At 41.7% G+C, this 25,323-nt stretch overlaps 1 protein-coding gene across 1 annotated transcript in view; it reads left to right on the top strand.

The window, feature by feature from the left end:
• LOC103374376 (slit homolog 3 protein-like) overlaps positions 1-25,323 on the top strand; it is a gene marked incomplete at its 5' end in the record, with an annotated part of 63,460 nt that overhangs the window by 5,887 nt on the left and 32,250 nt on the right. The window contains 11 exon segments of the mRNA XM_008304453.1: positions 3-166; positions 3,502-3,634; positions 5,998-6,066; positions 6,211-6,282; positions 8,355-8,426; positions 11,513-11,584; positions 11,692-11,774; positions 12,037-12,117; positions 14,037-14,161; positions 17,082-17,179; positions 22,394-22,533. Coding sequence (XP_008302675.1) covers positions 3-166; positions 3,502-3,634; positions 5,998-6,066; positions 6,211-6,282; positions 8,355-8,426; positions 11,513-11,584; positions 11,692-11,774; positions 12,037-12,117; positions 14,037-14,161; positions 17,082-17,179; positions 22,394-22,533 — 1,109 coding nt within the window.

Here is a 25,323-nt window from a genome sequence, read left to right as displayed (position 1 = left end):
AGCAACCTTCTGTCCAACCCGTATATGTGTGACTGTCACTTGGCCTGGCTGGGTCAGTGGCTGAAGAAGACCAGGGTGGTCAGTGGGAACCCTCGCTGCCAGAAGCCAGCCTTCCTCAAGGAGATTCCCATCCAGGACGTGGCCACCCCAGACTTCACTTGTGATGGTGAGTTTCTCTTTTTCTCTCTCTGCCATTACTGCAGGCTACAGATGTTGGAGTTTTCTCTCTCTCTCTCTCTGTGGCTCATAAAGCATGACTAAGTGAGAATTAAAACCATAAGTCTTGGTGTTATTCTGGGTCCACTACGCTACACAGTGCAGCCAGCATTTACAATTATACCGCGGTGTCAGGAAAACAAAAAGGTAACAGCCGTAAAACCTGAAACAAATGACATGTGTCAGTCAGCAGCCATGTGTCCTGTGCAGATAAGGGCATGAGTCAAGTTATTGAAAAGTAAATTAAATGTGTCCTTGCATCATGTTTACGCAAACCAATAACTGAATGCATTCTCTATTTTTCAAGAAAGAGTGTCCAGAGTAAATTTCCTCAAGGAAAATTGCTCTAGGTGGTAATAATGTCCAACAAGTCCTCAGTGAGACAGGAAGGTCGGTCATGGGAGGAAGGAAAATGACACTTTATATTCCTGGAATTAAGGTTTTTTGGATTTGTTTTTTCATAGCATAAGTTCATGAGCTAATGTTCTTTGTAATGTTACAACAGCATTGTCACAGTCAGTGCGCTAACTTCTATAAGACTAAATCTGCCAAAGAAAAAGAGCAGAGCAGCAGCTTTACTGCGTTGCGAATGCGACGTCCTCAGGTATGTCACGTCTTTTGGTTTGTGCAGGAAAAGACTTGTGGTCACAACAAATGTGGTCAGAGTTTAACAGCACTACCAGATATTCATCTCAAGAGCTTCCGTCATCTCAGGTCTTTAGCCAGCGGTAGACGCACACACATCCTCGGCAGGGTTTTGCGAGGACAGAATGATCGGTAACCACTGGCGAACAGCAGCCTCGGATGACATCAGCTTGTGGTTTGCACAGTGACGTTGCCGTTACCGCGACGCTGCCGGCCTATAGCGACTCAGGCCATCAGCTTGGCCGCCAACTTTGACGCCACAGACAAAGTGTGGTCTGGCTCTCCCGTCTGTTACATTTGTCTTTATTTTTCCCCGTTTTTCTTTTCTTTATAGCTTTATGGTTTAAACTATTTTCAATCTCCCGTTTGCTCTTTTTCTATCTCATTCTGACTCACTTTTCTCCTTAGGTTTTTTTTTTTAATTCATTACACTTTTCTAATTTCCTGTCGCTGTGCTGCAACCATTTGCCGAAAATGAGTTTGGAAAGTAGTTAGCCGGGTTGGTTCAAGTAAGGAAGATGGTATCAGATCTTGATGTTCATTCACACACACACAAAGTTTCTTTTCAAGTCACACAGCTACACAAGCATAAATTTAAAGTCAGCCTCATTTAAACCATTACACCCTTGCAGTGGTCACAAATGTCACATTTTAAGTTTATGCTGACCCTAGTTTATTATAAAGGTAATTAATGCAAACTCATCCCTGAAAGAACTGCAGTCATTTTGAAACTACAAAAAAACCCAACATTGAGGTATGTTAGTCGACCTTGAAAAACTACAGTTTGATTATAATGACTGTTTTTATTGCACACTTAGACTCAGGTGGTGGAAATCAAAAATCTACATCATCGCCAACATCAAATCGATTGTTTTTTTGGCTCAAGGCCCATCAGTTAACAAAGATTTGATGGTATCCTGCTGACAGTCAGCCAAACAATCTATGAAACACAACCTCCTGATGATGCTAAAATGTAAACACTCTGGCAATGTATGTTTTAAACTAATCCTCAAAAGAACAGAAGCAAAGGGACACACACACACATCCACACACACACTCACGTACAACCAAGGTCTCATGTCCAGTCTATTTATAGTTGAGTAAAATGGCTGTTAAGGTGTCCAGAGGCAGCCGGGGGAAAGGTAAAGTTAATTGAATTTGTGAGAAGATATTTAGCGCACATTTAGATGTTAGTTCAATCAGCCAACTGTAGAGTGAGTCAGCCCACGGCTACACCTCCCTGTGGACTCACAGGCTGCACACATCAGATTAGACACACACATATACACTTGCATACACTGCTCTACTCACGGGCACATAAGCGCCCATTTACTCGACATTTAGACATTAGCACAATTAGAAAACTACAAAGTGAATGAGAAAATGGCCATAGGACAGGGGGAGGGAGCCATTTAAAAGAAAACTAAATGTGCACTGAGCTCAGCGTGCACAAACACTTACGCTCATGCAAGTATTAAATCAGCACATCGAAACTCAGGCACAAACACACAACAAAGTGTCTGAATATTTGAGTATAAACTTGGCCTTTTCCCTTTCCTCTTCCTCTTTCTCATACACACAAAGTCCAACTGCAGTTGTGATGTTTGGCTTGGTGTCCAGTCTTCATTATCCTTCATTATGGCTTTCACTCAGCTTGTTTTACATTTGGGACCACAGTTCAGCTATTTACATTGTTTAATGCTAGATTGAAGCTCTGTGTGTGTGTGTGTGTGTGTGTGTGTGTGTGTGAGTTTGCGTGTCAATCAAGGAAATGGAAGCTGTTTTAAGCCAAGAACAACACCCTACTCTCATCTCTGATCCTTCTTATCTCTGTGATTACAATCGCTCTGATGTTTTTTCATCCCTACCGAGTGTTTGTGTGCATGTGAGGAAAGAACCTTCTGCAACATTACAACGTTTTGCTCCGTCTTATGTGACCAAATATGCTACGTGTCGATTTAAGCCTGTTGAGTCACATGTGAAGTGTTAGTCTACTCCTTCAAGATTCAAGACAAAGAATTTGTCATTAACAGGTTTACACTTTTATATATATGACCTCATACAATATAAACAAAATCACTCAAACAGTTGTGGACATTTTTTTTTTGACAGAATGCAAGTAGTAACAACTGACTATGTGTCAACTTTACTTCCGTTACTGTAATTACATGACTTTATAAAGTTGCTGCTGGCCGTCCGATCAGCATCTGCTCAGTGTTTTTCCAGAATCATCTGAGGAGTTTTAAAATCACAGTGACCTGCCTGCAGGTCCTGAGCCAGATGTTGAAACACACTGGCGCAGCTCGTTTTAGCAGCCTCTGGTCATTTGATATGGATTATAAAGTCCTCTTAAAAAGTGCTGAGCACAGAGTTGAATGGAATTGACCAAGTGCCACACTTATAGTTCTGGCTTTATCTCTATCCACCCCTTTCTCGCTCTCTCTCTCTTTGCTTTTTTTCTTTTTCTCTCCCTCTTCTGGCCTGAACTTTTTTCAATTTTTCTTTCTTCTGTCTGGATATTTTCTCCACCCTTTTCCTCTCTGTGTTGCTCTTTTCTCTCTGTCCTTGTCTTTAATCCCTTCCTTCGTTTTCCTTTTTTCTCTGCCTCTTTTTAATATCCCTTTCTCTCTGTCTCTCCAGGTGCTGAGGATAATGGTTGTCTTCCTGCGTCTGGTTGTCCTGACGTCTGCACGTGCTCAGACGGCGTGGTGCGATGCAGCAACAGAGGGCTGCACTCTCTGCCCAAGGGCATTCCCAAGGACACCACCGAGCTGTGAGTCAGGCGTGCGCGCTCTGTGGTCGCGCACGGACCAAACACCAGGGCGTGCGTGTTCAAACATACAGACACACTAAGATGACGAACGTACCGGCAGACCTGTACATGCACGTCAACGACAAATGGCCCTTTGTGTCACTGCATACGCTCCAATAACATGCAAAGTCACAACCTCGCACACACACAAACACACACACAGTCACACTTTGCTGCAGTGCAATATTGATGCAGCAGTTTGCCCTCTGCTGCTTCAGGAACCACCAGATCATTTAGCGAATACACACACACACACACACACACACATTCGCTTTCTTTCTTTCTTTCTGTGACTTCATGAGTTTATTGTCAAGTAAGTGTTAAGTGGCATACAGTTGTGTTTGTTAGGATGTTGATGTCATAAATCTATGAATCATCCCGAATATCTGAGTCTGTCTGCAGCCCGCACTGACTCATCATGCTGATAGAACACTAACAGTTGAGAGGGATTACTATGGCTGTCCTTGGGTTATTTTTCTAAAAACATCAGCAAAATTGATTTAAAGCTTATTTTCATTGTTGAAATACCAAAGATCCATTTACAAGCTTTGCCAGAACAGTGAAGATTTTTCAAGGTTCTGCCTGTAATGATCAAATTGTTACTGTTACACCCTAAAACCCGAAACCTTTGGTGATTTTTGAGGAGGGAATTTGCCCCCGAAAAGACAACCACAACCACAATCAGTCATTAAGAGTTCTACAACTGTAAGGCTAAAATGAACAACCTTGGGCTCTTTATGTAAGAGACACTTTTCAGAATTTTTTAAATCTAATAAATTCCTTTGTGCTCATCACCAGGCCACTGAGATTTGGAAAAACTCAGTCAAAAATTGATTTTTTGATTTAAAAAAAATTGTAACCTCTGCCTAATCAAAAATTGCAAATTGGAGAGTAAATAACATCCCTAAACTGAGCTACTAAGCAACATGTGCAGAATTATGCAACATAAATGAAGCCCGTCATAGTCCGACCAGGCAACATCTTTAACCTCTTTCTTTGCCAACTTTCAAAAAGTTATGGCAGATTGCATCTGATTGAAAAATAAATTGTAATAACAGCAATAACATCATCATGTATAATACAGCAACTACATACTGTCAATTGTGGTATATTTGTCATTAATTTCAAGCCAGTAGGAATCCTTGTAATAAAGAAAGAGGCCAATAAAGGAAATGTCTATAATGATAGTAATTGTTAGAATTGATGTAGGATAAAACAAGGGTAAAACAATGTTAATCAAGATTAGGAAATTTAGAACAAAGTAGGTACAAAATCTCTGGAGGTGTGGGTGAATTATTGCACACGCTGACACGCAGCCACACGCGCATACACAAACACACATAGGAACCCCTCTAGCTGTGAAATAGGCCTGCTCTACAGGGTCAATAGCAGTGATTAGGTATTGATCAAGCTGAAGAAGACACTCCATCATACTGTCTACATGACCTACTTATGACCTGAGAGAGAGAGAGAGAGAGGAACAGTGACCAATGGGTCATAAAGTATGTGTGTATGCGTGTCTTTTCGTATATGTATGATTGTTTCTTGCAAAGACCAGTGGGTGAACTTTACATGCATGTTTAACACATGAGCTCATTTTGGGGGAAAAGAAAACACTATAATGTCAATAATTAGATGAGAAAATAGATACTGCTTTCATGTCGGTGCATTGAGTTAGGAATTTGTGATTACTAAGTAGTTTAGTTTACCATAGAAGCTGAAAGTGGAAACAGCTAGCTTTACAATGCTCAGAAATATACTCAGCCACCTCTATAAAACTTCTAAAAGTCCAACTTTTAACACAAACCAACAAGGTCAAAATGGCAATGACAAATATGACCAGTGCAGTAACTTTCCAGAGTCCTGTGGTCACTGTCCTTAATCTCAGGGCTGGCAGTTCAATCACCAGCTTCTCCTGACCACATGTCTAAGTGTCCTTGGGCAAACCACTGAACCCTAGTTTGTTCCCAATGGTCAGACCATGGATGGATGGATGATGGGCAAACTCCACAATACTTTGAATGCAATATGCTAAACACAGAGACATAAGAGTCGTGTCTTCAAAAGCAAAATGTCAGACTATTCCTTTAATTATCACTGTTTCTTTTGGTGTTGATCACATTCACATCACACACCTGGATGCAAAAAAATAATAATAAAAAAACTTTTACCTTCCTTCTCATTTTTTATGTCCTCTCTCCTCCACACTCTTAATGTGACAGAAGTTGCAAAACCAAAACTTTGATGTGTGGTTTATTCACCCCCATACACCTATATTTGTGTGTGTAATACATACCATACTAACTATGCACATTTCCTTGCAGTTACCTGGAGGGTAATATGCTGACATCTGTGCCCAAGGAGTTGGCAGCCCTGAAGCAGCTGTCGCTGGTGTATGTACCACTCACATAACCTTGAGCAGAATATACATATGCCAAATCCTTGTGCAGCTTAGAAAACCAATACGGATGCATATGCAGTATGTTCTGTATGTGTGTGTATCCGTGTGCATTCACTGTATGTTCGTATCGACACAGGGACCTGAGCAACAACAGCATCAGCACCTTGGCCCCGTACACCTTCAGCAACATGACTCAGCTGGCCACACTGTAAGTTCCCATGGCAACACGCTCACCTAGGCATACATAAACATACGTCTGTCCAGAGCTTGATGTTATACACCAGTTGTTTGTGTGTATGAGGCTATCAGCCACCAGATAAATCAATGTTTTCTACTCTTAATTTTGATTAATCACCCTATGTTCTGTCCTCCCTCCTTCATCATATACCTGTTTATTCCTTTCTCTGCCATTTCTCATCTGTCTTCATCCTTGTTTACTTTCCATTTGAAGTCCCCCCTTCTAGCCTTTTAACTTCTATTGTCCTTTTATTCCCAAGTGTTTCCTCACCTCTGTCCACACTTCTTCTACACTCTGTCTATTATATTGTGTTTCCTGTCTTCCGAGTCCTTTTTTATTATTCTCAAAACATAAAACTCTCTGAACTTCAAGCACCCTCTGGGCGCCACTTTTGGATCCTGACCCTGTATGGAAACAGCACAAGGTCCAAAATGTCTTTTGTTAAAGTTACAGTGCCATAAATCCTCATAAAATAGGTATACTTTGGGATTATTTATTTTGCAAAACTTTGAAATGGTATTAACATGTACAACATTTTTTCAGGTGATCACAGGTTTCGCCGATATTGAAAACAAAAATGGTGGCTCTGCATTTAATAAATATTAATAGTTACAGTCTATATTTGCTGTCTCTGCTGCTCCATGTACACAGCCTGCAGTTCAGCCTAGTTCAGCCGAAGGTCTCCGAATTTTTGCCACATGAATATTTGTCACAGTTAAGTCACTAATGGCTTCATGGTCGCACCGAGCGCTGCAGAGTTTTCTCATTTTTACAAAATCTGTTTAGTTAGAATTTTTAAATGAGACATAAAAGTCATTTTGATGGAAAGTCATAATTTTAAGCTTCGTTTTTAACATAACATGCCTTTCAAATCAGCCAGGAGGTTTTGGGGTTCAGTTAGTTAACGTGTTAAATTGTATTTTAGCTCCTCTTCTCCAGAAACTCCTATCTTCTTTCTTCTCCTCTTTACGGCCATTTGGTCCAAGAAAATAATTCTCTTTTTCGCTGTCTTGAGTTTGTCTCCAGTGTGTAGCTTACACAGCGCATTACATGGCTTGTACATCAACTTACTGGATTTTGTGTGTCCAGACAAAGTTGACTGAGCACATTTGCTCTTTTCCAGCAACGCCCCGTTTTATATTTCACATAGTTATGCTGATTTACATCTGGGAGCTGCCCAGTGCAGCCACACATATCTACTGTCAGACCCAGATGGAATCAGTGGAACTCTTTGTGTTGGATATCTTGCCTGAGCACACCTTTCTAAGAGATGAAGGTGGAGATGGACACTTTCCATCTACGATTGTTCAGTAGTCGCGGTTGATTTATTACCTGTCAGGATCCTTTCTCAAACTTCTATGCCATTTGTGAACCTGAGGAGATGAGAACGTTTTTTTAGGCCTCCTGATTGGACGTTACATCGTACAGCATCAAGCTGAGAACCAGTGGTCTTGGCTACTTTCTTGGCTATTAGTTTCTTAAGTTCATTATCTGGGTCCATCCTAAATTAGGTTAAAATAGTAGCAGCACCCTGAAACAATCAACTTCATTATTTGACAAAGATCAGAATTCTGTCCTTAAGCTTTTGTCCCCTTCCATGTAATTCATTCCCAAACTTAACTTTGAGTTTATTAGTAAAAAAGAAAGAAAGAAAAAAAAGCTTTGGTTTGGGAATTTGACTTTCCAAAAACCTCAGCTTTGCCTCTGGCATTTTTTTCGTTCTTTTTTCCCCCCTCCTAATTTTTATTCTTCTTTTTAAATGTGCTTCCCTTGTTGACATTTCCTTGTTGGACCTGCAGTGGTTAAAGGTTCCTAAGTTTACAGCCAAACTTGCTGTGTCACCCCACGTGTCCTCCTTCTTCTTTGTGTCTTTATCCTTCATACATACATTTTTATGTAACCAGGGCTGTAGTCATAAAGACAAGAGCAAAGCATCTGAAATTAGTATGTCCAAGATAATGTCATTATAAAAAAGAAAACAAAACTGCATCCTGAGACAAAGATTAAACCTTGTGACCTTGTTTGTGTCCTTTGTGTTCCAGCATCCTGAGTTACAACCAGATCCGCTGCATCCCGGTCCATGCCTTCGACGGGCTCAAGTCACTTCGCCTGCTGTGAGTAGCAAGCTTCATCCTCAAGTGCCGCAGTGGATTCAATATTAAACACTCCCCTTTGCTAGTTATATTACTGAGCTAAATCAAAGTTTAATCACTCCCCTGATTTCAGGCCAAGTGCCATGTTAAGACCCAGTCGCAAAATGAGTCACAGTCATGCAATCATTTGTTGTTTCAGGGTACTAAAAGAGATAAAAGTGACAATCTCTCATTTCTTTAATACTCCCTCTCTGTCTGTACGCTCTGGTCTCTCTCTCTCTGTCTGTCTCCCCCTCTCCCTCCTCCATCCATCCTCTCCTCCTGTTCTCTCTCTCCGCCCAATGTTGTGTTTGATGAATCGACCTTCAGCCTCTGTTTCTCTCAGTCATCCATTTGGTTGTCCACCCTCTGTCTCACAAACCCACATGCATGCGCACACACAATGTGCATGTGGATATTCCTGTCTGACCGTCGCCTCAAACCACATACAAGCAGCTGCACACACGGATACATAACATATACAAACTACATATGAGCACATACGTACAGATTTACAGCTACAGCAGGATTCACTCGTTTCTTACACGTGTAGTTATTGCGGTCAATTTAACCGTGATACCTTGGTATATGAAAGAATCTTTGCATCTCCATTTCAGTATGATAGAGGTGAACAGTATAAAATCAGAAGAAAATGACAGAAGAAACTGTACAAAAAGAAAAAAAAAACATGTTTTAAGATTTGTATTATTGGGTAAGACGTTACCTTTAAGCACAGAAACAAGGCTGCTTTTATTTTTTGCTTTAACGAATAATATTTTGCAAGGGATTTTTACTTTCTTTGGTGTTTAAATGGTCTCACAGTGGTTCCAGCTGTTTTTTTGAGGGGGGTTCAATATCCAAAATGTTTACTTATAATGCCAATAGCAGTGTTGAGGCTACAACCTGTCTCAAGCAATTTACATTCCTATGCAGCTAAGAATTCTGATTTCCATTTTTAAAAGAACCTCTTTTTTCTCTCTAGAAGGTAAGACTATGGTACAGTCAGGAATTTGTCAAACTTTACAAAAGACAGTTTGGGAGGCGGAGGCATAAGTCTGCAACAGGATGTTTCACCCTGAAGGCAGCGGTTTACATCCCATGTTGGATCTATATTGCTAGACATTATTTTTTCTTTTTACATGCTGTTTGATGAAGTTTAGGCACCAAAGTTACTTGATTAGATTTAGGAAAATGTCGTTGTGTTGGTTTCAGATACAATACTTTAACATCATCAAGTTTTCAGGGTGCTGAGGCCTCATCTACTACAACTGATAGAAGTGACAACAAATCCTGAAATAAATTACAAAGACATGTTGATTGTTGTGACACATCACAAACAAACAAAAATCCCTCAAAACTTAATTGAAAATGCAGTTTAATAGTAAAGAAATGTAAGTTTGAGGAGACAGGGCTGGAGGCTGATAATCTTGGTAACACTAATGGCTCACAATTAAGAAAGATCTATTTGCAGAGTTTTCATTTACTGACTTTCAGCTTAAACTAGGATGCAGTAATGATTAGAGAAATAGGTGTTGTTAGTTTTGTAAGTTTTATTCTCTGCAGTTGTTTCTTCCTTAACTTTGGCCACCATTGTTTGTTCTGACAGAAAAAGTCAGTGTTTCACCCTCTGAGAAGTCTGCTTTGCTTTCGGCCCTTTTCTCCGAGCTGTATATTGACTGTATTTCTTGTGAGGCTTTCACCTTGCAGAAGTTTAGTGATCACTTTTTTTTTTTTTTTTTTATTCTTCCCTCCTTTCTTCCTTTCATTTTAGTTGATGTTGCCGTGGGGACTGATCCCTCTCTGCCCCCGCATAGCAACTGGTTGCCAGGCAGCCATCACTGTCACTTCCTCATTACCCACAACCCCCTCTGGGCCAGTTTTTGCGCGGGGGCTGTTAGACCACCATACGTAGATGCACACAAACATACACGGGGATGCACACAAAGCATTTAAAGGCATTAAGTAAAGACACAAGCACAAATCCGCGCACATGTACACTCACATGCACACGGGTACAAGCTGACCTGAACATGCACACACACACGCACACACACACGCACACACACACACGCACACACACACAGGCACACAGAGTTTTCCAATAGTGGTGGTTTGATAGCTGTCCCCTGCTACAGCCCTTCGCTCTAATGGAATGTGAACTTATATCCAGCAGGCACCACACTCAAATGGATCGACACAAAGGACACACACACTCTGAAGCCTGTGAGCCCTTAGAGACAAAACTTTCAGACACACATGCACGCACACACACGAACATGCATGAAAACCCAAAGGCACAAAGCATAAACACACACCCAATACACATCACAGCCTGCAGTTTGTTCACACACACACACACACACACATCACACTCTGCAGGCTGCTAGATGACCATATGAGACAGTTTCTATTCCATTCAGAGACCAGAACAAGCTTTATTGCCCGACAATGAAAATAAGCTTCCTGTTTATTTTGTGTTATACCGTCATAAATATTTTATTTATTTTCCATTATAGAAAGGGATGATGGTGTGTCTGCAGCTCAGGAACCAAAAATAAATTTAAATAATTTAGCATGCAGCTAGTCAGGGTTAGACTAGCGTATCAGCTCGCTCCAAATCCAGAATTAGACATTTCCATTTAGCTTTGATATGATGGAAACGATGCAGAAGGTTTCTCTGAGTAGACGCTGTACGTTTCGTCAATAGCGCGCTGTTCTCTGTGGGTAAGCTTTCAGGATTTCCGTTTAAATATGTAGACCAGTCGCCTAATACTAGTGGCTATGACAATATAAGCACAGTAGTAAGAGTAATAGGGGCAACATTATTCATTGTGTAGAGACATGGAGAAGGAATAAGTTGTAGCATCCCAGACTGGAGTCAAAAGCAGTCCCACATTGTTCTCCTCAAAATGAAAGCGTAATAATAAGGAAACACTTAATCAAATTAATTAACTACACAATAACATGAACAACGGGTCAAAAAGCGACTTTTTAAATTTGTAACAAGGCCACTGTCCTAATTCATATTCATGCACGCTCTTGTTCTGCTCTCGAATTCACCTCTGCAGGACTCTCCATGGAAACGACCTTTCGACCATCCCAGAAGGAGCGTTCAACCACCTGACCTCTCTCTCCCACCTGTAAGGACGGACCCATGTCTCTGTTTGTCTCTGTCGTACGTTCGCTCCTGAGTTTGTGTGTCTGAGTGTCTGACCGTCTACTGTGTTGCGTTTTTAATTGTGTCTAGGGCTCTCGGCGCAAACCCCCTGTACTGTAACTGTGACCTCCGCTGGCTTTCTCAGTGGGTCAAGGCCGGCTTTAAAGAGCCTGGTAAGAAATCAGTCCATATGCCTTTGAAGTACTTGTAATCTAAAATGTGATGTCGTTATTCATAAACATCTGATATTGTCCCAGGTCATGGTCATAATAGGAGCTTTGGTAAAAACACAGCTGGACCTCTCATCCAAGAGACTTCTTCAGTTCTAACTCAGAAGTCCAGTTGCTTTTCTTCTGAAGCTCCTAGGTTCTGGTATTGTGTGCAATAGAAATAGCAAAGTGCAGTATACTGGTTATTGATAAGTTGTGATTTTAGGCATTGCTCGTTGTACTGGACCTCCTGACATGGCTGACAGGCTGCTGCTCACCACACCACTCAACAGATTTCAGTGTAAAGGTAAGTACTCCCCTTCCGTTGTGCTTTCTTATATCCATACACATCGATTCTGACCTGTTTTAGCTCCGTCTGATCTTTAGATTTAGACCAGGAGACCGGGTGTAAATATTTCATCGCATCTTTTTAGGTTGTCCACCGTCTGCGCAATTTATTCCCCTTCCACTTCTCTGAGCTTTGGTTGTAGGCAGTCTGAAAGCCAATACTTAGATTTCTCCTCGGTTTCAGGGTTTTGGGTGAGAAGAGCTGCTGATTGGGTCACGTTTACATGATAATGTGCTTTGCAGATCAGTGGCTTCTGAGAAGATTTTGAGTTTTTGTCTTTCTGTTAAGATTCCCAGTCATCGAGGTCACTGTATTCGTAAATGCTAAAACAAAGGCAAAAGGAGAGTTCTTCACTTCTAACTGACTGGTGGCATTTAAGTTCTTGTGGGGTTCATTGCACCTTGAAAGACTTTCAGGTCACATGTGAGTCACCAGACCATCATGTGAGTCATTATTGTCTTTGAGGGACATGTGAGTCTCTCTGTTTGAGTGAGCTGTTTGGTAGGAATGATGGCTTTCAACATAATTATATTATTTTAAGTCAGCAAATGTAGTCCCCTTCAGACATGCAATTCTTTCCATTGTTCTGACAACATCTGACCATGTTGGTTTTGTGACTTAATGAGCCCCGTGTTCACCAATTCATGCTTTCCATATCGACGTGTCTGCAAGTGTCCACTTGGCAAAAATGTGTCCAAATCCACAGCGGTCCATGTGGACCTCTTTGTGGATGTCCACATGCTGCCCAACGTTGTGGCCACCTTGGACTGCTCATGTGCCAGGAAAACAAGTGCTGGTGCTCAAAGCAAAGGTTTGATGAGGCAGTGCAAGGAAATCCACACTTTTATAATTCATCGTTTAAAGAATTGTAGTTGAAGTAACCACTGCTGGTCTTTGGAGGAACTTTTATTGGTACATGCTTTCATTGATGACGCCTAAACACGGAGAGAAGTTCCACTCATGTGCCATGTCTGACCACTGTGCTTGGAACATCTAAAGAATAATCCCATTGACACAGTGTTTCAGCCCAATCTGTAACCTGCTGCTATATTTTGTTAAAAAAAAAAAGTTAAACTACAATCAGTCGTTCAGATACATTCACAGTAACCATGTGCATATTTTGACTATTGTAGTATAAATGGAACCGCAGGTGCATCTACTGTAAAAGTTGCTTAAATACGTCAAACAAATTTGACTGACAATCAAGCCTTTAGCATCCAGAATCACTTCGGTCAATACTACATTGTACAATTTTTTTGAAGAAGTTTGTCGATGTTCACAGAGATTTCTAAAAAGCACCCTTCCTCTCAGTTGTATTTCACTCATACAGAGGAGAGAACAGAAGCAGCAGAGCAGCTCCAGGGCTCCCCTGCTATCAGACCAGAGGGGGAAAGGGTTTAGAAGTGAACTTTTTACACACAGAAGACATCTTGCAGTGTTTTTCTGCCCAAAGAATAAGACATTGCATTGCATGAGCATTGTTTGCTGCGTGTCTGTGGTCGAAGAATTGTACAACAAGGTTTTCCAGATGAAAGTAAGATTATATAGTGGGATGTGACTCCTCTAGAGCTACAGAGGTACCTCGCATCATCACACTAAATCAGATCTGCTCTTCCTCTTGCTTCTGTGTGCCCTGGTCTCTGAAACAAATCACCTTTATTGCTCTCATAAGCACTTACTTTTCTTATGCGTAAGGCTTATTCTTAGCACAGCCCATTAAATGAGGTCTGTGGGGGTGCTTTTTAGCACAGGATGCCTAAATATGAATACATTTGCCTTCAATGCTTTTATTTTCTCCATTTCTGTCCTCTTATCGTCATCCATCCTTTCCCTCTCTTCTTTCTCTCATCTGCCTGTGTTTCTGTTATCTTTCGTAGGTCCGGTGGATATCAGCCTGATGTCGAAGTGCACCCCCTGCCTGGCAGCACCCTGCCAAAACAATGGTACCTGTGTGTCTGATGCTGTTGGATCTTACCGCTGCACCTGTCCATATGGATTCAAGGTGAGATACCAAACAGCAGCAGAGCGAGATGCTTTTAAGTTGAGTCGGGCTGCTGGATGTTACTCTCTAGGTTTAGCAAACTGTATGTTCTCAGCCTAGAAGCTAGAAAACATTTTAATGCATTGTAATCAGAGGGCACTGTAATGTGTAATTTGATTAGACTTTACTTGCATTTGATTAGACTGAAGCATTTTGAATGTGATTAATCAAAACACATTTTAGCAAGTGTAGAGGCAGTGGAAATCAGTCGTTACACTCGAGCCATGTTCCCCGCTTGTGTTACTGATTCCCTGCACCAGCTACCTTCACTGTCGGTTAACTGACCATTATTTCGGGATTCCTCTGTATTTTGAAGTTTCAGATTTATGGTGTCCAGCAGGCACAGCAGCAGCAGCAGAAAATGTTACTTGTGCTAGACTTGAGTTGTTTGTCTGGAAGGTATCCTCGATGGATAGCCATGCTGCATAAGCCTGTGGTATTAGCAGTATTATCAGGCTTAACTTTGGCCTTGTATGCATAATGTATCTACCTGTCCATCAATAGAGAAATGATGATTGCAGCTGGCTGCGCTGGAGGTGCCGATCAAAAGATGAAAGGCGGTCTATCTGTCAATGTACATACCCGTGCATTCAGAAAGACATGCAGATCTTCTACTGAAAGGGAAATTTACATGCGTGTGGGGAGTATACCGTATGTGATCAGGTGCATATGTTGAGGATGCATTTAACAACAATGTCATGAATACTTTTTTATGACTGTGGCTGTAAGTTTGGGGTCACACGGAAGCAGGAATCTAGAAGCCGTCTCCTGTGTCCGTTAAATTTGATTTCTACACAGCTAAGCTACATTTAGGGGAAATTAATCACGAATGCAGCTGTCGTCAGCATATCTTTGCCATTTATTTTATCGCTTCTACCGCTTTACTTCTATTATTTTCAACCAACCAGTCATTTATTAGATGGAACTTGAGATCTTGAGACTTTGAGAGAACCTAAAATATCTTTTGATAGGGTCATATTTTAAACCACACCACGATATTTTTAGAGACTTAACGAAGTAGCTTTGTTGCCTAAACCAAACCAAACAGCAAATTGAAGTTGCACACAGGATGCGAACCACAGTCTCTTGGGTGAAAGGCTCGTTGTCCCTGTCGTGTTTCAGGGAGACAATATGTTTCTTTCAAAAATTAGATTGCAGTTTAGTTGGAGCTGTAATTTTGTGAGACGGGGTCATAATGATGGATGACGACCTGAAAACCTACAATGCTGTGTGTGCACTCATAAGCTTAGCCTCCAGGTCTACATGTATTGAGATCATTGGGTTCAAGCTTCTGAAGGACATTTTGTGTGCATGCGCTTGTGTTTATTTATTTGTGTACCTGTCTATATGTGCGCGACTGTGTGTGAGGGCACTTTAAAGATACACTTCAGGCCTCATGAGAGCACACACCTCATAACCTTTGGGCTTTTACAGGAAGACAAAGCCGTAGTCTTGCTTTTAATTAAAACATTACTTGCCAAGGTCACAGACTGGGAAACAGGGACTTTTGGAGTGTGTGTGTGTGTGTGTCCGTGCATGGAGGTGTCTGTGTGTATGTTTTTCTTTCTGCGCTGGTGTCCACTGGGACAACGTTAATTAAAATGTGTAAAAGGAATCAAAGAAGGAGCAGCAAAGAACAAAAGAGGGAGAGAGAATAAGAAAGAGAGGGGGGGGGGAAGTCAGGAAAGGAGTTAGGGAAATTTAACTGCAGGAAACATAGTGAGAAAGGTGGAGGTAGGTAAAAGGAACGGGCGAGAAATGTAAAAAGAAAGGCAGAGGTGGTGGGAAAACAAATCTAAAAAATGCAAATAGTGGGAAAGATGGAGAGGTAGAATGAAAGAGAGCGAACTAAACACAAAGTGCCACGGTTAAAAAAAAAAAAAGAAAAGAAAAGAGGGAAGGAAATAATGAAGATGGATGGAGATCGAAAAACAAGAATAAACGTCTTCTTTTCGGCTTTGATCAGAGGAAGTGGGTGTGTTAGCGGCCAAAGGTTTGTTGGTTTGAAATTAAAACTACAGCCGCAGGGATGGATGTGGAGAGGCAGTGTGTGTGTGTGTGTGTGTGTGTGTGTGTAGGACTCTGATACATGATACAGTTAATAGTGAAAGCTGTTTATTCAGAAAACAGGTGTGCGGTGGGAAAAAGCAATGAATCAAAGAGGTAGATTTGTCGTATCTACATGTGTTTTATATATATATATATATATATATAAGTGTGCCTGCGTTATGTGCATTTGTGCTGCTCATAACTGTTAAGCCATTTGTGCAAGAGAGCGAGAGAAAACCAAAACAGTAAGAGCTCATTGTCAAAGTTGAGTGGCTGGTTAAGAAAGCTGCATTTTTTATTCGGCTACATCTAAATTTGATTTGTTCCGTCCTCTCTATCTTTCTGCAGACTATCTCCTTTCACTGCACCAAAAATATTTTAAAAATCTTCCGAAAAAGAAAAATGACAAGTACACAAAATCTGATAACCGTCTGAACTTTATGCAATAGAAAAAAAGGCCTATTTTGTTTTACTTTTTTGTAGAAAATCATCTGCAGATGACATTGTATGTCACCTTGTCAGTAGCTGGGTTTTATTTATTTATTTATTTTTATTTAAAATTCTAACAGTTGTGGTCAGTGTTTTGAAAAGATTGATTAAGCGTCTGTGAATAAAACATCAAATGGTTACAATACCTGTTTTAATACAGCTGAATATAATATCAGGTATAATCGGAGCTTTCATAAAGTTTTCTCTTACTGAGGGGAGTGAAAAGATGTTGATGGGGAAGCAGTTTGAATGCAACCTTGGGTAGTATCTGTACGAACAGTAATAGAATAAAGTATTCAGTTATTAACTTCTTTGCCTTGATGTGTCCTCTCCTCTCCTCCAGGGTCAAGACTGTGAAGTTCCCATCAACGCCTGTATTAGCTTTCCCTGTTCTAATGGAGGAACCTGCCACATCCAGCCGGGCCAAGAAGACCACTTCAGGTACAACGATGTCTCGTATTAACTGTCATATTAAAATTCTGAATGAAAAAGTGTGTCAATGAGAAAAGGATTCAGTTCGTGCGTGCCAGTTTCTCAGCAGTACTTTCTTCTTTACTTGAAACCGTTATTGGGATAATTGTAGAGTTGAGGTGTTGAATGTTGATGAGGGACGGAAGTAAAACGAGAAAGAGGGACTTCAGAGAACTCCTTTGCGAATCCATTTAGGCTGCGGGTCAAATCTCATTGCCCTTTCTACCCAGATGCCTCTTTCTATTAGCGGAGACATTTTCAAAACCTCACCCTGTATTCTCATCTAAAGGAAAAATTAACTTTACTCGGCCCCCAGAAATATAGACAGTGTGATTAGAGTGGACAGTCTTGCTTCACTGGACAATGCATTACCCAAGATAACAACTCACTCTGACCTTATGATGTGTTTTCCTGCCACTGTGTGTGTGTGTGTGTGTTGGTGAGGGGGGGTTAGACAGGAAGAGAAAGGAAATTTCAAAGTAGGAAACTCCATTCAGGTTGCTCATTAAATCCTTGTGCTCTTTCACTCACATCCTGAAATGCTCAAAGGAATGCCTTAAACTTCTGGCACTGTTCACATTTGTGCTTCCTCGCTAGTTTTGTGCAAAACGTGCTGCACAAATGACTCGGAGAAGCAAGTACGGTTTACCTGCATGTGAGATTTTTAAATGTTGTGACACATTTCTAAATATGAGGCATAATTTAATTTCAAGACAGTCGGGGGAAAAAAAAGGTAACGTAACAGCTTGCACCAATCTGTTTGAGTTATGACGACATCTAATGAAATTATGTTCAACCAAAATACAGTGAGTTGGAGGAAATTAGCAACTATTTAAGTTTGTTAATCAGAAAAAGAAAGTTGTTCTAAGTAGTATTTAGGTGTTATTTAAAGAGATTTGAAATGCTGTGTACTTCTTAACTATAATTATGAACATTTTGCGCAAATTTTTAAAAATAAAAAATGCTCCAGCTTAAAGTAGGTACAGCACGGGACTTCAAATCAAGGTAAAGAAAATAAATAAGTTATCAAGCCAATTTCATTAAGTGTAGTTTTAAATCACACATAGTATAAGACGATACATTTACCAACATTAGTATGTCAACCCAACCCTATAAAATAATGTTTTTAGCCTAAAAGGTCTATCTATATCAGTAAAGTATTGTTTTTATCTTGCAGGGATGTTTCTAGTTAAGTGGTGGGAATGGGTATCTTGAATTACTTTAAAGAAAGTTTCCTTTCAATGAGGCTATACATATAAACGTGTGAATGTTAAAGCTGTGTTTTGTTTATTGGACCAAGACACTGATTATACTTGAGTATTTGGCATTTTGATATGATTAGATTATGAAAGCCTATAATCCATAAAGTACTTAACCTCTCTATTCAACGATGTTCACCCAGAGAAATCATCCTGCACATGCTTCCTGTGTGCATTACATTCACACTGTTTCACACATTCACACCTGGGAGCTGCCCAACACAATCACAGTTTTGACTCCCGGCTTCGGAGCAGCTCCATTAGAGACACCGGGGGTCGAGAGCCTCTCAGCAGTAGTTGCTGAGGGAGCGAAGAGTGGAACATCACTCATTTGCTTTTACTACCCGTCTTTTCCCAGCTGATCCGGGATCTCAGACTAGCTTCTCTCACCTCTGGGTTGCTTCAGCGGTTTTGCTCAGTGTGGCAGCTTGAAATACTGTAAAATCTCTTGTGGAATTGTTTAAAAAAAGGCTTCAAATATTCTTGACCATGACCTAACGCTGTGTTTCCCCACCCCATGACTAATACCTTTTGGACTAAGGAGCTAAAGCAAGAAGTTCAATTTGGAAAGTGTGAATGGAGAAAATAGAAGTCCGACCGCAGACCAAAAATAATCAAAATGATCAGCAATTGTTTAGAAATGGAATAAATTAAAAGCAGACCATATGCAGTCAGGCTTTTTAATGTGGTGCATTTTTAGCAAAGCAGCCCTTTCACCATTAAGTTAAACCAAACCACATTAAATACACAATATTTTACACTTTTTAAAACTCTTTGAAGAACCAAGGAGGCAGCCTTGGTAGTTGTATTGCATATATTCAGGAAATTAATCTAAATTTTGTCTTTCTGTTAAAAAAAAAAACGAACTGCTCGATGTGTGTGTGTGTGCGTGGGTATCCTGCCGGGGTAATCAGTGTCGCTCCAAAAAAGTCCTCCTTTGTCCAAGGTTTGTGACAAATAGCATATGTAATTGAAACAATTGTCATAAATATCTTTCTACCAGATTTGTCTCTCCCTCGACCTCCTTAACAAGGCCTTTGCCCTTTGAAAGGCCTTGTTATGCGTCTGGCCTTTAGCGTCCTGTGTGGTAATGCTATTAGGGCTCTCTTTACCCTTTATAGATCTTCTCTTAATGGTAATACCAACACAGGTACATACTTGTGCCCTCTGAGAGAGACAGAGAAAGAGAGGGAGGAAGACAGAAAGAGAGGGAAACAGGCCCCCTTTGACATTTTAACATGTTACATAATCAGTTTGGGATATTCAATAAGTCCAATTAGCCTTGGTTCTTAGCAGGGACCCATTTGTCAAACTATATACTTTAAATGTCAAGACTGTGATTTGATTGGTGGAACAGTGCTCTCTGACCCTGGCAGTGCTCCTCTCATTTGTATTTCTGTGTTTAGTTTCTCACGGGAACTCTCATCCTTCTCCCTTCTGTCTTTCTTTCTTACTCACAGTGTTCTTTACTGATTCATCCTTTCTTCTTTCTTTGTTCCTTTCCGTTGCAGCAGATATTAGAGCAATGGCGACTTTAACTACAAAATTAAGTATAATTTAGAATGTTGTGACTCTGTTTTAATTAAATTGGAATTCTGGCTGCACTGAGGCCCGACTATTGAGCATCCACACCAACCAAGTTGCTTTCGAGACATTTTAGCCCATTGTGTTGTGGTGTAATCCAAATCTTGATTTTCATTTGTATTGGGTTTTTTTTTCTCTGTTATGCTGGATGATGGGTTGTAAGGTGGTGCAGTTGGTAGCACTGTTGCCTCGCAGCAAGAAGGTTGCCGGTTCGCGTCCCGGTGGGGGCACCAGAATCTTTCTGCGTGGAGTTTGCATGTTCTCCCCGTGCAGCGTGGGTTCTCTCCGGGTTCTCCGGCTTCCTCCCACACAGTCCAAAAACATGTTGAGGTTAACTGGTGATTCTAAATTGTCCGTAGGTGTGAATGTGAGTGTGCTTGGTTGTCTGTCTCTAAGTGTAGCCCTGTGATGGACTGGCGACCTGTCCAGGGTGTCCCCTGCCTTCGCCCTAAGTCAGCTGGGATAGACTCCAGCCCCCCGCGACCCTAGTGAGGATTAAGCGGTGTATAGAAAATGGAAAATGGAAATGCTGGATGATTAAATATCAAATCATGCTTTTCCTGTCCACAAGAGTACATGCAGTGTACATTTTGTCATCCACCCAATTGCGCAAAGTGTCCAAGCGCTAGCTGCACATATGCCAGGAAAACAAATGGTGCTTGTTACGACGAGCGACTGCACAAGGATGTTCTCAGTCGTTCACAGTTTATAATTCATTATTTTAGGAGCTGTAAATGAAGCAATCACTTCAAGACTTTGGAGCTGCTTTCCGTAAACGGTGCCCAAACACAGTGGGAAGTTCTAAATTCTCCAGAAATCCTGTGTTATGTCTACACACTGCGCTGGACACATCTGAGGAACAAGCATTGCCACCAGTCAATCTGTAGCTAGCTGCTACATCTCATAAAGTGTACAAAATCATAGCCACCCTTTCGGAAATCCGCTGGAGGCCTGTGTGGTTTTCTTTGTTCACTGCTGTGTTCAGAGGAATAGATGCATGCTGCAGTAAGAACAGCACCATGTGCAGATCCACTGTCCACTGTCTGCAGAAACCATGAACTGGCCTTAAAGGGGCCCATGTTTTTACTAAGATATAAGCCACAACAACTTAATGAGCTCATTGTTTCTCAGGTGCTGAGTATGTTTGGAGTCACTTTGCCTCCTACAGGTTTAAAAGAAAAACAGCTCAAAGCAGCTTTAAGTGACGGCAGACAGAAAGGGTGTGGGTTACTGCCGACTATCGTACATGGTGTGGGAAGAGAGAGAGAGTAAGATAACTGTTGGCATGAGAAAAAGTCTGCGAGGCACCAAAGTTAGATTAGAAACATCTGAGCGAGAGTGAAATGAAAGGAACGAAAAAGAACAAAACAAAACAGCAGAGCGAGTTGTACAGGTGCAGGAGAGTGGGAAGAACAAAGGGTCCTCCTGTGTCACAAGTAAGGGCGAGTGCGTGGGTTGATAATTGTCACTCGTGCCGAAGCAACCTTCCTCTCTCCTTACGTGTTCGGGTGACCTTGTTGTAAGACTCTTTTCATCCAATAAAAGCGACTCAAGTCAGCGATGTGGAGGAGTAACACAAGAAGAATAGAAAGTTGTTAGAGAGGGCAAAGTGCCGAACGCAGCTGGGATCAGATGTATTAAACTTTGAGTGTCTAAAGGTAGTCTTTCTGTTTGGGATGTGTTACAAGGAGTTAACCTGACAGAGATACAAAGGGTGGAAAAGGGGTAAGAGATCAAGGGCTGGTGAGAAAAAAAGGAGGGTGAAATGAAACTGAAGAGATGGAGGTGAAGAGGAGGACGCTTTGATAATTCCCTTTGAGTAGTCCAGGTGTTAGACAGTGGAAGGAATTTTGACTTCTGATATTTATTAATGAAACATTCCCCAACAGGAAAGACAGAGATGGCACATATCAAAGCGCTGCATTTAGAAAGGGAGAACTGATTCCCTCTAAATTTTAGTGCAGAAGAAGCTGGTCGGGACGGGTTAGTGTGCTGCTGCTGCTGCTGGAGCGGGTTTAAACTTTGAACAGCCATGTTAAAATTTCATCTCTGCTATAAAATGAGGCATGAAATGGTGTCTCTTGTTTGACCACTAAATATAGATATGCTGTGGCTCCAGTGGTGTGTAAGAACCAGCGCTGGATGGGAAGGAAACCCGCTAGAATACAGATTAAATTGTTTCTCTTTAAAGCTCCCTCTTATAGGAGAATTTAAGTGGAAGTGAAGCTGAGTAGCTGATTGATCTGGATGATTGATTTTATTTCAAGTTGTGCAGCAGGAGTGTATGCTCAGATCTGGCCTGCTCACCGTGTAATAATCTTGTGTGTGTGTGTGTGTGTAGCTGTGTGTGTCCGCCAGGGTTCGAGGGCCAGCGTTGTGAGATAAACCCAGATGACTGTGAAGACAATGACTGTGAGAACAACTCCACCTGCATCGACGGAGTCAACAACTACACCTGCGTCTGTCCGCCCAACTACACAGGTAAGCACACGCTCACACACACATACACACACACACACACACAGTGACTGTTTCTACACTCAAATATTCCTGAAACCATCAGTCTTTGCCCCTGAGAGACTGGGAGGGTCACCAAGTCCCTCCACCACTGCACACACACACACACGCAAAATCATATTTTCCACTTTACTGGATGGTAAGTTAGTAATGGACAGCCTCTCCGCAGTGACCTGAAACTGTTCCTGCAGGAGGTTTAAAGAGTAATCACACAGGAGAGAGAGAATGAGCGGGAGAGAGAGGGAGGATGACAGTGAAATGGCAGAGAGGGACTGTGTACTACAGGGAGAGGGGAAAATAAACAGAGCAAGGGAAAGGGTAAAGAAAGGGCCGATAAAGGGCAGAGAGACCTGCCATGGTGGAGTCCAGCAAGTTGAAGCTAAACTGCTGACTGTGAAGTTAAGTTTTTCTGTCTGTGACAGTGTCCTACACACACACACTCACACATTGGTTCCCCTTTGACACTGGATCTCAGTCAATAAACACTCACACAGAACTCGCACCGTGTCATTATCGTTGTTGGCATTGAGGATCCTCACACGCTGCCAGCCTCCCTACCACATGCAGCTGTTGCGCACACACACACACACAGCTGGTTCCTTTGGCTCTGAACTTCCTCTCAGCTCAGTGAACCGCAGCATAATCATCAGGTGTCACATTAAGAGGACAGTCCCTCGCTAGTTGCTCTGCTTTCTCCAAACTCAGCAACCAGGACTGTCACGTCACATTTACGCCAGAAAAAAGATCCCGATTTAATGTCACAAGACCTTTTAAAGAGCCGGTTTGAGGTTTCTGCCGTGTGTACAACAAATTAAATGTCAAGCTGTCTTTTGGTTTATGAGAAACATATATGTGCAATTTTGATCCATTTTTGGTGTCATGATGGGGACGGAATAAAGGTCAGGAAGTCACAATAACATTACACAGATATTCAAATGACATATCAAAAACGTCTCGTCATGCGTGTTAATTCCCATTGTGCCAAAAGGTCAGAGTAGGTGGAGCAAGACGCTTCTCCTCCGCTGTTATAATGCTCGAGATGTTGAGCCAAATCCTGAATGTGTCCCAGTTAGCACGTTAACATTATTTAACCACTCTCATGATCATTTTGTCGGAAAGAAAAACTAAATGACTGCAGCTTTTTTTGGCCTCTGGTCTGTTTTCATTAACACTGGCGTTATTGCCTTGGCAATCTGTTGCGGTGCTGTATGGCACAAGTCAGACGGAGGTCACTGATCCTGATACGCAAACTGACCTGCGGTGAAAAATGTCTCGCAGTGGAGAAAAATTTAAAGGCCACTGTTTAAATCACATCGAACATGTTTGTCTTCTTCAGTAACACACGATCTCATTTCCGTATGATGATTATTGTAAGGTAATTTGATAAATTAACTTTGGCATCTTTAACTAAGTGTCTGAAGTGTGAAATAGTCCACTTTGGAGGCTCTAAGACGGGACAATGTAAAGCTCCAGTGTGCAGGATTTAGCGACATCTAGTGGTGATGATGCAGATTGCAGCTAAATGAATACCTCTGGTGTTACCTTCTCTTATGTAGGGAAGCACACCAAAATAAAAAGCCTGTTATAGAGCTGGCGTTTGGCTTGTTTGTTCTGTTGAAACTCCGTGGACGAGAACCGCCCCTCTAAGTACAAATGGCTCATTCGAAGGTAACGAAAACATGACTGCTCTTATAGTCAGATGATTATGCATCAATACATCCATCCATCCATTTTCTATACACCGCTTAATCCTCACGAGGGTCGCAGGGGGGCTGGAGTCTATCCCAGCCGACTTAGGGCGAAGGCAGGGGACACCCTGGACAGGTCACCAGTCTGTCGCACACTTAGAGACAGACAACCAAGCACACTCACATTCACACCTACGGACAATTTAGAATCACCAATTAACCTCAACATGTTCTTGGACCTTGTGGGAGGAAGCCGGAGAACCTGGAGAGAACCCACGCTGCACGGGGAGAACATGCAAACTCCACACAGAAAGATCCCGGTGCCCTACATCAATACATAATTAGAAATATTTTATTCCATTACTTCCCATCAATCCCAATAAATTCTACGCACTGGACCTTTACGTTTACTCTCACGGCACACTTTTTGTAAATGTAGCTCAAAGAACTTTAGACGTCCCTTCCAGCAGATCCAGGAGCGTGCTGTAGCTCAGAACAACATGTGTCTAGAAGCGACTTGAGGAGAGGGTGTTGGAGACGGACAGGGTGGGAGTTAGGCAGCAGGATTAGATTAAAGCAGGCAGAGAACGATGGAAATGTGCTTGACCTTTCTCAATCCCCTCTTCCTTCTTATGACCGGCTTCAGCTACTGGCTTTTACACACACTGTTAACCCTTCTCACCCTTTGAGCATGTAAGTGTGTGTGTGTGTGTGTGTGTTTGTGTGTGTGTGTGTGTCTAGGTGTGTGTGTTTGTGTGTGTGTGTGTGTGTGTACCTTCAGACAGCCTCCACAGCCTATTAACCCTCTTCTCCATCAGCTCTGAGAAAAAGCTGATAACGCCATTCTCTGTGTGTCTGCGTGCATGAGGGCTTCCACTGCACATCTGAGGCCTTGAACAAGATACAAACACATAGAAATAATCTTTTTCCAGCCCTTGTTTTCTTTTTTCTTTTCTTTTCCACTATCATTTGAAGCTGCCAGAGAGTGCATGTGAAAAGGTTAGACTTGCCCTTCCCTCCCATCTGCTTTCTTCCTCCATTCTATCTTTCTATTACCCCCCCCCCC

This window comes from Stegastes partitus, unplaced genomic scaffold (genome assembly GCF_000690725.1).
Source record: "Stegastes partitus isolate 25-593 unplaced genomic scaffold, Stegastes_partitus-1.0.2 Scaffold2226, whole genome shotgun sequence".
NCBI classification, from domain to species: Eukaryota; Metazoa; Chordata; class Actinopteri; family Pomacentridae; genus Stegastes; species Stegastes partitus.
Note: the sequence above shows the minus strand (reverse complement) of the source record. Positions and strands in the feature narration are given on the sequence as shown.